At 43.3% G+C, this 15,996-nt stretch overlaps 1 protein-coding gene across 1 annotated transcript in view; it reads right to left on the bottom strand.

Moving 5' to 3' along the window:
* Nucleotides 1–10,802, bottom strand: part of stard13b (StAR-related lipid transfer (START) domain containing 13b) — a 56,842-nt gene extending 46,040 nt beyond the window's left edge. Inside the window, exons 1-4 of the mRNA XM_041941460.1 lie at nucleotides 10,279–10,802; nucleotides 9,843–10,245; nucleotides 3,582–3,725; nucleotides 2,404–2,538 (exon numbers count right to left, since the gene is read on the bottom strand). Coding sequence (XP_041797394.1) covers nucleotides 2,404–2,538; nucleotides 3,582–3,725; nucleotides 9,843–10,245; nucleotides 10,279–10,802 — 1,206 coding nt within the window. The remainder of the gene's footprint in view (nucleotides 1–2,403; nucleotides 2,539–3,581; nucleotides 3,726–9,842; nucleotides 10,246–10,278) is intronic.
* Between the last annotated feature and the right edge of the window lie 5,194 nt (nucleotides 10,803–15,996).

Below are 15,996 nucleotides of genomic sequence, written 5' to 3'. Positions count from 1 at the left end.
AAAAGGCTTGTCGGTCAGTCTGGGAGTGATGTTGAGCACAAAAGAGTCCAAAAAAGGCTTTTATGACAGAATAGTCAGTAGCTTTTGGGGGTTAATAGTTAAAAGTTTGGAAATTCCTTGCTATTGGAAGTGTATTTTATGAAGTCTGCTGACAAAATGTGCATATCATCTCTTATAGTCATTGTGCAATTAATGATATGAAAGACAAGCAAAGAAAATTATAAATACTATCTCTCGCTGCAAAATCTTAGTCAACACCCAACACATTCCAGCTAAGATTAGCTCAGCCGGCATGATGTGCAGAAGATTGAGGGAGATATGAGGCGCATTCCAGTTTCCAGAGATCATACAGAGGCTGGGGGGAGTCAAAGGTTGTCAGACAGGTGCCAAAAACCTTTACCAGATGCTCCTAAAAACACATCTCTCAGTGAAGCAGTCACTGCCTATTCGAGCAAGGTGTGCTGGTTCACACGTTCGGCCTGTTTATACAGACACACACACTGTGATTCGGTCTGTGTTGCATTCTCGCTCCCTGCTGTCAGACGTTTCATATTGACTCCAGGGCTCTTATGTAAGACTCAGAGGGGACCGAGGAGGGAAAATCTCTCTGCATGTGCGATGCTGCTGGGATGTTGTCTCATTTGTTTTTGGAAACTTTGGAAAGTCACACTTATCCCGGTGGACAAACTGAAGGGATAGTTTGACATTTTTGTGCTGTTGGAGAGCTAGAGCTGCTGGTAGAGGGGTTTTGTTACCTTCAGACAGAGCAAGGCGAGCTGTTTTCCCCTGTTTCCAGTCTTTATGCAACCTAAGTTAACTGACTGCTGGTTGTAGCCTTATATTTACAGTAGAGACATGTAAGTGGTATCTATCTTCTCACAGACAGTAATTATCAGCCAGATGCGTATTTTCCCAAAATGTCAAACAAACCTTTAAACTTCAAATTTTCTTAAGCTGCCATTTCACTCTCCTAATTTTCAGCCTTCAGAGGAGGCAGAAAATGGTCGTTTTCAGACATCACAAGAGCCGTATAGAATATGTGAAAGTCCTTTTTTATCATTTGAAAAATGATGGGGAAAAATGTGTCATTCACATATTCATCAAACATCCTAAAACATGTCTCCACTGAAGATATAGTCAAGGTTTCACTGCAGCCAAAACACTCTTGTGCTTTACTGTATGTGAACATTCCCGGCTGTCGTCGGCAGCCGAGCTTTACCCATGCTGCTGTCATTTTCAAGAGGTAGGTTTGGGTTCCACGAAAAAAGGCAGGTGGCAGCACGTCTGAGAACTAAACTTCATTTCATTTCAAGTACCCAGTGACCGCCAACAAAACAGTCCACAAATTGTCCTGATAACTCAAATATCGCAAGGTGACATGGTGCCATATGACATCTGATATCATTAAACGAAAGTGGAAAGTGTTCGAGGATCTGAGCGGATGGCTGCAGTTTGCTCTTATGATCACGTCGTTTGCCATCATGCTGCTGCAGAGCCATTAAGAAAGCACAAAGCACAAGCTGAAAGGCTTTGAATTTAAACCCGCCCTGCAGTCTGCAAATCTCTCAGTTGTCTGTTCCTCTTAGGGCCATTGAATAGTGACATTTATATACTTTGTCCGGCAGAAGTGAGTCCTGCTTGTTTAAGAATGCCTAAGCTGACCTTATTCTCAGCGCAAACCTCAAATATTTACAGATGTAGAGGGAAGAGCAGCTGCACAGGAGGGAATGCCAGAATTTCAGCTGACTGGTGATGGATTCATCTTAAAAAAAGTCCACTTTTTTTTTTTTTTGCTTCTGTCAACAAAGGGATAATGACATAGAGTTCAAATATGTGATTGTGAAATGTAGGTTTTGCAGAGTGTGATTTTATTCATGAAGGAAACTGATAAGAAAGCTTATAAAAAATATTTTGCAAGAGGATAAATAATTGCTTTCCTTCCAATCATTTTGTTTTTTACCCTCAGTTTATTATCATGAAAAAAACCCTGAACATCCTATGAATAAAACTAGAACATCTTTCCAGGAGTGTAAACCTGTATTGCTAAAACCGGGCCTACAGCTAAATTCAACAACAAAGATTAACTGAATTTCATTTGATTCATTTTAGATAAAATAATCCAGACGGACAAGCACTTTAAATTATCAGGGAGAAATACTTGTTGCAGTGCAGGAGGTAAACAGCTCATGGCAGTTACCCAGAAATTCTGAAGCCAGATTTGAGCTGAAAAAACCAAAACATGTGCAACCAGTTGTGGAGACTCAAAGCCATCATAGCCTTAAAGATGCGGAGTGGTACAGCACAACACTACTTTATGTAGCAGGTTTTCATGCACACACCTGTATGATTTCTTACTGACTAACCGAGGGACGCCTGCAGGAAGCTGTCCTCAGAGACACTTACCGTCTTCTTGGTCACTGCTCTTGAGGCACTGCGAGGCGAAGAAGACCTGTCATGGCTCAGACATTCCCCTCCGTCCGGTCTTTGGAGATCCTGGTCGTTCGGCTGGTTTAACGTGGACTTCGAAAGAGAGCCCCACTGCAACAACATCACAACAACAATCAAGACTGTGGGTCCGTCTCTGTCTGGCCGAACAGGCTAGGACAGGATGGTCTCAGCGGTGGCCAGGGGAAAAGAAAACAAGAGGCTGAGGTCAACTGCCGGGGAAGTGAAATCTCCACTCTCAATTCAGCTTGACAGAGGTACACAAAGGAGCTTGTATGTGTGGATCTTCTTTTGAGAGGACAGAGATTATGACCTTGTCAAATATCCCAGTAAAGATGTCTTGTCCTGCCCAGTCGCCTGTCATTAGTTAAAGCAAGTAATAGTGAATGCCTGGAATGGCTATGCAGATGCCTGGGAGGCATGTGAGCCTCTCTCAACCATTCCTAATGGACCAAATCATACAAACTCCCTTCAATACAATAGCTCCTCTGTGCAGTACATACATATGGACCCCGAAAGAGCACTTTTGTTCCTGAATGCTAACTCTAGTGGGATATTTCATGAAACATGCCACCATGAGAGGAGCCCTTTTTAGGAACAGAGTTGCATGGTCCCAGTCGCAACCTCAAAAGCACAATAGCTGCCTGTTCCTGCCACACCATTCTGACCCCACTAAAGCACTGTACGCTCCAGTATCACATCTGAGGGCTACAGATATGCAAGTCAGATGGACGTTATAAGATGGCCTGACAAAGCGCGCAGTGTCGTGACTGTCACACAGTTACGACTTGCAGGATATCTCACAGACCGGGCCCGCAGATCTCCGCTGCTTGATTTGAGAGAGCTTGTTTAAATCTAAACCGAAAAAAACTGAGAAGGGCATAAAATTCTGATGAGCACCTGTTGCTCACAGGTCTGACTAATCCACTGGGATTTTCTCTCCACAGAGCAAAGGAAATTGATTTAGCGGACTTTGTAAGCATGACCAAGTATGCAGCATACGCTTCACAGGAATGTGTATAGCACCAGCCGTGACACTGCCCAACGCCTCACTGCTGCTTTGTAAGGAGGACACACAGTAAAATCTGTGTTTGTATCAAAGTATGTGGGACAAAACTGTTGTCAAACTCACAAACCTGTTTCTTGCGGGTGGTGCTGGGTGTGTTGGAGGGGGAGGAGCTCGCACTCAGGGCCTCCTCTATGTCTTGATTAAGCTGGTCCAGTTTCCTCATCAGCTGGCTCATGGACACTGACCAGGGAGACTTGACCTGCAGGGATTCCTGTGGGGAATCAGGGAAGCACTGTTTTAAGTAGCACGAGATAGTCGTGGTATTAGAGCATCAAATTAAAGACTAAGCCAATGTCAGTATGTTCATACACTTTGTTTTATCTGAATCTCCTGGGCAAGATTTGAGCACAGTTCTTCATACAATTTCTGTGCTGGTTTCAGATTCTTTCCAAAATGTCTGTGTTTTTGCCATGACGGAAAGTTGCAAGCTGCAACAATTCCTAGTAATGATAAAAGAAAACCTTCTTCAATCACATCAACTATATATGATGCACACATACAGTATATTTTCATGCATGCTGCACACATTTACTGTACTACATCCAGCAGTTTTCAGGCATTAATTTGAGGTTAATGTCAAGCTGAGCTGGTGACACTTCATCAGAACTGCCTGGTATCTTAATTATACGCTCCAGCTAAACTTCATCAGAATCAAAAATAATCTGACTTTCAAACCCGCAGTAAAAGTAATTGAAATCAGGAGTAAAATCAGGTTCATTAGTTAGTCAAGTAATTGCCTGTCATCCTTGCCAGACTTATTTAACACATGAGAGCTTTTTCGGGTAAGGTGAGAGCATCTGTCAATTTACCACACTGCCCTAAACTCAGAAAAGAGTTACAGGCAAACCCAAAAAAGTATCTTGTAAATCGCAGACGCTACATCAGTGGACTACACTGCTGCCACACATGGAAATGTGATCTCCTCGGCCGTGTCTCAGGGTGAAAGAGCAAAGGAGGAGGGCTCCAGACATGTGTGCCATACAGAGCATGATGGAATTCCCTGAAATGGCTTTCACTACTCCCCAGACACACCGGGAATATAAATAGACCATCCTCACGCAGACAGGAGCTGTGTCTGAGGATCTGGAGGTCTGGCCTCATAAATCAGCAGGATATAACTCAGGCACCAAAGCATAAATTAACATTGTTGTTCTGCAATCTGAGCAGTATGTCGGGCTGACAGAGAGGAGAGATATCCATGTGTGTTTCTGGCCTGGTCCTGGTCCTGGAGAGGGTCACATACACTACATGCTCTTTGACAGCATCGCTTTGGACCCTTTTCAAGAATCCCAGTATGAAATCCCAGAACCACAGAGTGGACCTTCTGGAGGATTTCTCTGGTGGATCGTTCATGGTAACATCATGTTCTTCTCAGGAAGCTCCTCCTGGGTTGTGCTTGATGCAGAAAGTATGTTAAGATTGTTTAGCAACCAGGGCCAATGGAGAAATCTGGCCGAGAGAAGTTTAACTTTTTGGATCAAGAAAGATTCATCCTCAGTTCATCCAACAAGCATTTATAAGCTGACACATTTAATAAATGGCTTAGAACACATTTGAACTGTAGCTGCATGCAGATATAAAGACTTTTTAAAGTCTTTATATATATGCAGCATTTGTCAACAATTATAAAAACTCTGTGTCTTATTATATTGCCATTCATTATCTGTTATACACTATAGACTATAGTTATCAAGTAGTCCATACAACCATTATCTTTGCACGAAGCTGAAATTTGCATCAGAAGTCAAAATCTAGAATATTTCTGACCCTCTTCCTGAATCCTATCAATCAACTTTGACCTTCCAGTGGAGTAAAAGATCAAAATGTTCATAAAAGGCTGGGAAGTGTGACACGATAGAACTGCAGAGCACTCCAAGATTGTATGAAAATGAGTCAGAAAATCCCGAACAACAAGTGAGTCATAGCGGCGGCTGTTTGATCAAAACACTGAACTCCATCCAGCCTTCTTCAGATCTTCACATCGCTCAAATTTGGATGCATTTTTTTTTTTTTTTTTTTTGGATAGAAAACAACTAACAGAGATAATAGCGTGCAAGCCCAACTGCAGGCTTCAAATCGTCTCCTATGGATGACATAACAGTCTGTGCCTCAATGCTCCTGAGCCCTGATTGCTGCCGTCACTTCTAAATCAAGTCATGTTTCCATTTATAACATTAAGTGTCTCGATGCACAATCATTTCATTGAAGGGACACGTCAATAAGTGTTCTGATGGGAAATCCCCACAGTTTCTTGGACAGGGCGTGGTTCCTGTCAGAGGCGCTTTGACAAACTTTTTGAATTTTGGAAACAAGTAGGACACTTGTTTTGGTATTTCCATTAACTCACTGTGGTTTGACTAAAAATATACTGAGAGAGGAAAGAGAAAGTGGGAAACAGAAGCTATTTCGAGTGTTTGCAATCACTTCACAGTAATGGATTACATTTATACTTATCACGGTGCTCAAAGTGCTTCAGCGAAGGGGGAACTCACCTCAACCACCACCAATGTATGACATGGCAGCCATTTTTACTCACCAAACATTAGCTTGAGGTGGAGAGGGAAGGAAACACTGAGCCAATTACACAGAGGGATGATTAGGTGGCAGCTGGAGACAGCCAGGTTGGGAATTTTACCAGAACACCAGGTACTCTTTGTGATAAGTGCCGTGGGATGTTTAACGACTATGTCTCATTTGAAGGACAGAGTCTCCTGCAGCACATCTTACTCCTCACTACACTGGCGCACTGGATTTTTATTAGGATCAGAGGGAAGACTGCCCCCTACTGGCCCACCAACACCAACTAAGTTTTCCCCCAGACGTCTCCCATTCAAGTTCTAAGCTTCAGTCACTGAGCAGAAACAGGGTACATGCTTGTGTGGCTGCTGATGTGGGAAGCAGGACATTCTTTTGACCTGTTTTGTGTGTTTGCAATCACTTTGCAATTCATAGGTTGCTCACCTTCAGTAAGTGTTCAAAATAACAGCTCAGTTCAAGAAATCACAATTGGACGTCCTCAAAATTTGGCAGAGGTCAGTCAAACGCCTTTGTACACCTTCCCACAGGCTTATTTTACAAATTAAGGACAAACTTGTCGACAACTTGCTGACAAACTTATGTTGCATTCCACCTAAATTGTGAGGAATTAAGGGACCAGACACCGGACGGTCCATTCACGCTGCTGACCACCTGGTGTCAGCTGACTGACCCAGCAGTGGGAGAAAGTGCCTTTTTCCACTCAATCCCAAAGGAATGGCCTAAATCTGGCCAATCCCCTGATGACCTCTAAGGCCGGAGCGGTCGGCTGGGGTCACAGAGAGGAAAAAATAAAACTACTGACCAGGGAATATAAAAGGTTTGACATGGGCTCATTGTGTTTAGACAGCTCAATCTTCAGTGTCTGCTCAACAAATAAAAGGCCTTTACATACGTTTATACTTTGCATATGTTGGTGCAAACAGGATCCAGACATCATAAACTCCATCTTGCAATGGAATGCTAATGAAATTGTTTTCACACAAATCCTCACCTCTGCACCTCAGTGGCTGTACAGTCCTCCAGCTAAAGATAAGACCAAACTGACCAAACTGCTCTGAAGTGAATCTATAGATAAAGCTGTTGTGATGAGACCAGTCCTGCTGAAATGTCCACCAGCAAGAAACCAACTTCAGTCGTAGGTGTGGGTTTGTGTGTGACGAGATAATTTTACCTCTTCAAAGAGCCAGAGCAAAAAAGTCAACTTCAGTAAACTTTACAGATATTTTTTGGGGAAAAGAAGTGTATTTTGAATGAGAAAAGGAAAAAAAAGAAGAAGAAGATCTTGTGAGCTGGACTCCTAATTAACCCCCGGAGTCAGACAAACACAAATGCGAGAAACAGATGCCCCATTCTGGCACATGCTGGAGCCAAATCTGGAACACATTCACACTGTCTCCTTTCAGTGACATCCCCACAAGGTGCTGTGTAGGAATGTGGGTACTTCTACTTAGAATGAGTCAAATTCCAGAGAGGGCCTGACGCTCAAGTGAGACACTACTCTTGATTCATCTCTTCGTGCCTTTCCCCTCGATCCGGCCCCGGCAATTGTGTGAAGTCCTCACACCATGGCAACTGAGCTGGTATGAGTCAATCCTTTAGATAAATGCATTAATGTTATCTTGTGGGGACGGCAAAATGTGGGCTGACTATAACTTTATCAGCGCAAATTGGCCACATTGTGAACCCCAACACAGCGGCTTTGACATGGAAATGAGGAGTTAAGTGTGCGAGCTCTGGGCTCGGTGCCTAGTCCGCGCCACCCACAGAGAGTGCCAGAGATCACCATGGAGGTGTCCAAATGTAGCAGCCGGTCATGCGAAAGGGCAACTGCTACCTGGCTACTTGGAGGAATAAATTACATTCTTAATATTCTGCAGTCCAAAACACCAACTGAACACAGCCAGCTCATGTAGAGGAGGAAGGATTGGTGAAGAAATGTGTATTTTTAGAGGTTATTAGTCACAGTTGAGCTAAATGATGCAAGCAGCGGGGAGCCACAAGATGACACAGAAAGGAAACACTGTGCATATAGTGCCCTCATATGGTTAATGTTAACAATTGCATCTATGTGCTATTTCAGCAACTTTACCCCCACTTTTCATAAAATTTTAAGTCAGATATGCATATGTACAACAACTGCACGAAAACATCTGTTTAAATCAGACTCCAGCTCATTCTGCAGTCAGGTTTTATCATAATCGCATGCTTTTGGATCCCTGAAATATCAGTTAAGAAAATGATCATATTCATGTTTCGCCTTTTGATGGCTGTTCCATTAACTATGAAAACGCAAGCATGCATTAAAGGTTTTGATACAGGTCTGAATGCTGTCATTATTTTGCCTTTTTATAAATGTTTGACTTTTGAACAGTGTGGGTTTGTTATTTGGATGCAGTTCAAGAGTTATTTTATGCAAATAAGACTCCCATTCACGTATTGATTTTGGCATTTTGCTCTGATTTAGCCTTTGGCTTTTTCGAAGCATTTCTTTGAATACATTTTTTAAGAGAAGAGTCTTTTTTAACCTTTTTAAGCAGATGGTTATTTCAGTTCTTTCATGCACTGATTGGCCGAATTTAAAAAGCAGCTAGTTTTTACTCCGATGCCAACAGCCTGTTGTATGAAGCTGAAGACTCTATGAGAGCAGAGCTTGTGGTGTGGCAACATGAGAAGCGTCGACCTGGCATCCTTCCACACTTCTGTGAGTCATTCTGCTCATAAAGCTGGTGTTGCCTCAGCATCCTACCCGACCAACAGAGAGTGAAGGGAATCTCCACACAGCCATGCACTCTGACCTGTTTATGTGTGCGCTGCAATCTGCAGGCTGTTTAGAAAAGGGAGAGTTGTGTCATATCTTTATGAATGTCCATATGGGGCTTTAATAGGGCCATAAAAAGCAGGGACGAGGGGTTACAGGATGGTTACAACCAAGGTCAGGCAAGAGGTTGTGTGAAAAAGAGGCTCCAGTGTGCCTTGACTTGTTAAAGATAAAGGGAGCTGTTAAGTGATGGAAGGCTAAGTTCAGTGCTAATGCAGCCTGCTATGGGCTCTGTCAAAACATTGCTGCCTGCTGAGGGAGTGGAGAGAAAGCAGGAGCTGTTTGCATTCCTTCTGAACATGCGTTTCACAAACGTGAAGTCAGCGTACTCCTACACACTTAAACCAACTATGCATTATCTCACAGTGTAATGATGTCAGCTGCTGGGATCCGACACTGTGATCTTTTCCCTGAATGGGAAGACCAAAATGAAGCTAAATAATGCTGCTGCAAGTCCATTTTGTTTCAGAAATATTAAGTTTTCTAGGTTTCTGTACACATGATTTTCAGTGATTCGATTAATTTTACGTTTGAATTTGGGAGTATTTTTACTGAATGGTAACTACTACTAGATATGTGATTATACGTGATTTTAATTTCCCCTTAAAAGCTCATGCGTACTTCTTACATGTGAAAAAGCTGCATATTTATCTTTCTGAGATTTTCCATGGTTTACAGATATTTCACATATGAAATGCAAGACATCACATCACTTTCACATGCAATGAATTGCTGCGCTTGTGTGTGCATATTTGTTGCTCTAAACAATTTATTTATGTTGAATTCATATATGAATTGTATTATATGAATTATTATATTTTTTCTTCCCTCTGTTGATCAATAAGCTCTGTTCTGATCATAAAACCTAAACATCTCTTCTAATTTCTTGATGTTAGTTTATATGTGATTAATGCTACAATGCAAGGGCAACACTGAATACTTCAGCATGATTTTAAATGGATGGCAGCATACCTCCTTACTGCTGCTTTCCCCCTCCGCTTCATAACCACAGTTCCTGGCCACGTGATCGATTTCTTCTCGGGCACTCACAGCACTTCTCCTCTTCTGCTTGTCTTTGCTCCTTTGTCTGTGATTGACAAGGAGCTCTCTGCTCTGAGGCAGCTCTGGGAAAACATCGTCGTCGTCATCATCATCATCATCATCACCATCGTCGTGATCGTCATCCTCCTTCTCGTCCCCCTGTGAAGACTTGCCATCGTCAGAGCTCTCATTGATAAATGCATGGCCGTGGGCTGTGAGGGGACAGGCGTCGTGTGAGAAGGTGATGGAGCTTGGTTTGTGCTTCACGATGCGTGGGAGATCCAGAACTCTCCAGCAGGAATCAGGACCAGCTGTGGGGACAGCGGGGGTAGGACTGGAGTCCAGAATGAGGGTGGGATACAGGTACTCTGGAGGCCTAAAGACATGGCCATTTGAGATTGGCTCTAAGCTTTCAAAGTCTGGTTTTCCACAGCCCGAGTTAGAGTCCACTGTCTGACCTGCATGATTCATGACCACCTGGTCTGAATGGCCTTCTGCGACAGGAACAGGAAGTGAAATGCTATCAGAGCAGTTGTCATTTGACATAGGCAATGTTGAGACAATACCTGCTTCACGAAGCTGAGCTGTGGCCAGCTGGTTTGAGTCCAGGTGCGCTTCACCAGGAATGACTGACACTTGTTCAGGCTCCTGTACGCACACAGCTTCCAAGAATTCAGTGTTGTTTTGACTGACAAAAACAAAACTCTTCTTCAGCTTGTGCATGCCCTCATCTGGCTCTGACAGCGAGCTTTGGGCTTCAGGGAGACAACCATCCCCTCCGTGATCTGCTGAGCTGTCAGCCGAGAAAGCGGCGCATTCTGAAGTCAACTCCTGTGTTGAAAAGGCTAATTTTTGTAATCCTGAAGCTGTCCCAGCTTGATGTTCTTCCATCTCCATTATTCTTTAATTCTACAGTTTCTCATAATTCAGAACATAAATCCACAGGTACTTGTGCTTGATGTATCGGATGGCCATTTTAATCCAAGATGCTCAGTCACAGAGCAGACAACCTGAAAAAAACAGAAATGAAAACACATGAATGGCGCGTAACACATCTGACAAGCTCAGAGGGATATTTCCAAAAGCAGGTACAACAAGCTGGACTCTACAGACTTCTTTGAGTGTCCCTCTGTTCTGTGATGATCAAAGTCTCAGTATACAACCAGAGTTTAATGCGAAGCTTTTAAATCCAGCTCTGAACAACTCCGACTACGTGCCATCCAGCAAGAAGCTTGCTGCAAAATTCAACATCTGGCTCAGGCTGGGCTGTTCAAGTCTGGATCTGTTTCACACACGATCGTAGTGACATCACTGCACAGAGGAATCCGACTGCTCTTCCCCAGTCGGTGATTTACTACACACTACACCATTCATCAGGGCAGAAGATGCCCCTGGTCGACCGTGGTTAACGTCCCGCTCACCCCGTCATTAAGCTCTTCTTTAAAACACACCTTTGACGGGTCTGAGACATCTGAAGTACACACAGAAAAACAAACAATTGCTTTATTATAGACTTTCCTCAGAGGACACTTCAATTTAAATTTCCAGGAAGCTTCCAAAGAAACATAACCTGCACAAGACCTGGTGTTTTCCTTCATGTTTTAGCAGTAAATCATTTGATTTTATTAAGTGCCCTACAAAACAATCAGTTAGTTCAGTGGATTTTCAAAGTTAGCGTATGGAAATATTGTGCACATGGGTCTCTGGTGTTTCTGTGAGAAAGCTGCAGCTGCCAGTGCCTTTACTGTGGCCTTGAGACACTTGACACACACCCACACACACACAGAAATATGCGTACTCGCTCTTTTGTTGTTAGGACACAAGCAGATAAAGCAACCTCAGACAAGGACGAAATCCAACTCTGATGACTTTTTATGAATCTGGCACAATGGTGGAAAATAGAAAAAGCCTATGATTCCATACAGCAACAATAAATATTAAGTCAATCAAGTGCTGCATGGTGCCTCCTGAAAAACCTGCCCCTACATGGTGAATGTGAAGTGAGTGTACAGGAGATTAGGGTTCCTTCAAAGAAACCCCTCTTTTAAAAAACACAACGCAAGTGGGTCTCATTATTCTCAAATGAATGCAGAGCAGACTTAAATAGAGGGAAGAAGTCACAGAGTGAAATGAACTGGGAGTGTTGACTGGCAAAGGAAGACCACAACTTATTTAGAAGCGTGAGAAAAAAAGCATCCCGCATTGGAGAATCTTCAACAGAAAGGTCCCGAACAAGTCCTCTCACGTAGAAACAACCTCAGCCTATAGTATAAGTTTCTCAGCTCAGCCAAGGAGTTGTCATTTGCTTCTTCATCATAAGCAGACGCCCGTCATCAGAGTTGACGGGCGTCTGCACATTCACAGCGAAACAGAAAACAGGAGACTCACCTGCTGCGTGGAGAAAAGCTGCCTGTGTTGCCCAAACAGTGTCACTGAGATCATGGCAAAACAGTGGCAGTGAGCCTTGTTCCTGTAGGAGCAGAGAGGGCTTGGACAGCCCCTCGCAGAGCCACACTTGTGTCCCCATAGGCTTATTCTGCTAAAAGGCAAGCTTGTCATCACAACTATCACCCCCTCCTCCTCCTTGTGCTTCCCTAGGGGGCTGCAGGAGCGTTCAGTTAGCAGCAACTAAACCATTCAGAATATGCCTTAGAGCAGGGAGAATGTGTACTTGTTGGGAGATGGAAAGAGGGAGGGAAGGGGGGTGGGGGTAGCTTAAATAGGGAGGGAGGGAGAGGGTGTGCGGTGGAGGGAACAGCGGAGGTTGGCACTGTAAAAGAACAAGGTGAAATGGGTTTTTAGCCCTCACAAACAGGCTGTGAGGAATGGCTAACTTCACTGGCTCTCGAGCTGTGCAGGAGCAAGATGTATCGCAGCCATGACCTATGGCTTCAAAACACCGGGCTGAGGAATGCTTTCAAGTCAAAGGGGAGAGCTGTGAAGCACCATGACTTACTGGAGCATATTGTACATTAGATTAAGACGATATCTCCATGAGAGGATTTGATGCTGAGCTGAAACCAAAAGCAAGTTTCCTCAAGTCTTTATTCGACACTGAATGCAGAGAAACTGCCAGTTGGGAGTCTGTATAAGCCAATTTGTGGTGTAGGACTCGTTATAAATCATGAACTGACAGGGTGCTTAATTGTATGCATGGGCAAAGCACTCTAACTATTCATAATGCTGCTGATTCATATTTTATTAGTGAGCAAAGATTTACTTCAACAGACTTCGGCTTCAAAATAACCAAAGGCATACATTTCTTCATTCTCAAATCCTGCATTCATCCTTCAATTTCTTTGTAATCATTACATGCGTTCTATTAAGTCAGCGCTGATTATTAATGAAATGCGGAGCAGACGCTACAAGTGAATCCCGTTTTGACATGTGTGATAAATAAAAGCGAAATCCCAGGGCAAAAAAATTGAGCCGCGGCATTCCTCAGTAAACAATAACCCTGTTGAGATTCAGTAAGGGTTAAAAATGATGCATGCAGGGAGTAACCACATATAAGAATTGTGGGTGAAAGTGAGAGATGAGCATTGAGAGTAAACATGAAAGGGGCATGTCTGAGCGTTTGCTTGCTCACTGGCTGAGGACTTGTTGTTTATACTGCTCTTGGGCTCCCTGATAGGACAGAAGTGTTGCAGAAAGAATGCCTGAGTTCACACTCGGCGAGCTCTCCTTGACTTTATACCATTCATTTGTTTATTTACTCACTCATTCAGCCTCCTCAGCAGGAGTGAGGAGGTGAACCCACGGCCACAAATCAACACTTGGACTCAGTTTGACCTCTGGCCAGGGGGAGAAAACTGAGCGCTGACTGACTTCCTTCATTCATAAAATACTTTGCAATTTGCAGGTGGCTGTGATTCTCCCTCAGCGACGTTTCAAAGGTTCCTCCTGTTTTCACCTGTTTGTGTTTTACAAGTCATCTTCAGCCCCTGTGCTGTGAATTGAGGCCTTGTCTCTCTTTAAACTATACTGACTTATGGACTCAACAGTGTGGAGAAATTAGAGTATTTTGCTGACCAAAACTCAGATACAAGTCATGAAAGACAAGAGTAGATATATTCTGCTGTATATTTGGGAACACTCAACAAGCCATGCTGGACACAGAAGCCATGCAACAGCACCAAATCCACTGTTTGAGCGGTGAGATAAGGTATGTGTGCAAACTTTTAATGTTTCCTGATCTTTTGTTCACAGCGAGTGACATTCCTGCCGTCCTTGTTGGGTATCTGTATTTACATTTCCTCCACTGTCTGAATAGTTGCATGGAAAGGTTGCAGGAAGTACACAAGAGTGCTTTTTCCAACTGATCGTGAAAGCAAAGTGGCAAAACTCAATCAGAATCATCCTGAAAACAGCTCTCCTTCAGCTTGTGTGTGTGGGCTGCGTACACGTTGATACAGACGATGTGCTGTGGTGTTGTTTACTCAGCCTGAGAGAGGGAACATATGTGTGCAGGTGCATGTGAATGAGAGAAAAAGAGCGGGAGGGAGACAGAACGAGTGAAACACAGGAAGAAAACGCATCTGTTCATTGTGTCGACGCTCAGTATAAAACATTTAGGAAACACAGACCTGATTAATAGCCGCCTTTTCTCTGCCGGGTCTGTCTGAGCTGTGGAGGTGAACAGTCCAAGGCCAGCGGGAGTGAGAACAGCTGGGCTCAAACACAGCTGGACGTTCTCACAAGCGAACCTGGGAGGCCCTGTCTGCCCTCCGTGGCTCCAGTGGAAATAACAAGAAAAAATAGCCTTGTTTGTGGCGCTGCAAGAAAAACACTGACTCTGAGGGAGGGCAGAATCAGCACCTGGAGCAGGAGGGAAGAAAGAAAAGAGAGCAAAGTCTTTGTGTATTTAAAGTGGTGACTTCACACTGGCCAAACACCTGCCCCTAAATATAAATTTATATTAAAATTCATTTGCTATGACTTTTAAAGATTTGTTCGGGACTACTTGGCTGTTAAGGAGACTGAGAGTCTATAGCCAGGCAGGAGGCTCTGTGAGGCAGCACTTGGGCAGTAGGCACAGCGGTGCTTTGAGATGAATGCTAATGTCAGCATGCTAACATGCTCACAATGACAATCATGTTCACCTTCTAGGATGTTAGCATGCTAGTTTTCTGAGGATCAGGATGTAAGGGGGATCCGGTTATCTGGATTGAGGGTGTTGTATGTTGTCCAGATTGAAAAACTATTTGAAGCAAGTTTGTAATTTTGAGATTTACATCAAATATAAAGTGTATTTGTTGAATTAAAAGGAAACAAGGCGAGGTTTCCTGCTGCAGATCACCGCTATGACAACTATGTCAAGACAGCACTGGGGGGACGTGGACCGGCTGCCAAAGCAAACTAGAGCCAGGGATGACAGGCATGCCAAGACCCGGATGCAGATCCTCGGCAGGCGGAGGAGCTCAGTGCCAACCCCTGCAGAAAGAAGCGAATGTGAGTGTAAGAGGATATTACTGTTGTTTTTGACTGATTTACAGAACGATAAGAAGGATCATTTCCCAGTCTGTTCACCGGCGACTTCAGACAGAAGAGTGTAAGACTGAAACTGACAGAGTTCACGACCCATTCACTAAAGAATTGTAGCACCTCAGGGTAGAAAATACATCTTCAATGAATTATTAATGTCAAACCTAACTAGAAATATACACTTTTAAAGGTAAGACTAGAACATATTAAACACATTTGTTTCTATTTTCTATTCTATTCTATTTTCTGTTCTTGTTTTAGACTTGACATACTGACTCCGGCTTGCGCAGCTCTCAAGAATGAGCCTTGAGCTCTCAGCACTCAGCTGTCTGATTCACTGTAAAAATACTCATCAAAATATTCACTACAGCATAGATTCACTTCCGTTTACTGAATATGAACTTCACACAAATTTCTTTTGTCAGTGTACATGGATGTCATGGATGAAATCTTTTACTCTCAATCAGGTTATATTCACTTTGAATCTATTGAAGTCATTACGCTTCAGTAATACGTCCTCCAAAGAATTCATATATGAATAAATTATTTGAACCTCAGCTGAAATTTAACAGCCAGGGAGGTTCTAACAAAACGATGCTAT

Source organism: Chelmon rostratus, chromosome 7 (genome assembly GCF_017976325.1).
Source record: "Chelmon rostratus isolate fCheRos1 chromosome 7, fCheRos1.pri, whole genome shotgun sequence".
NCBI classification, from domain to species: domain Eukaryota; kingdom Metazoa; phylum Chordata; class Actinopteri; order Chaetodontiformes; family Chaetodontidae; genus Chelmon; species Chelmon rostratus.
The sequence above is the reverse complement of the archived record's forward strand: the minus strand, read 5'-3'. Positions and strand labels throughout refer to the sequence as shown.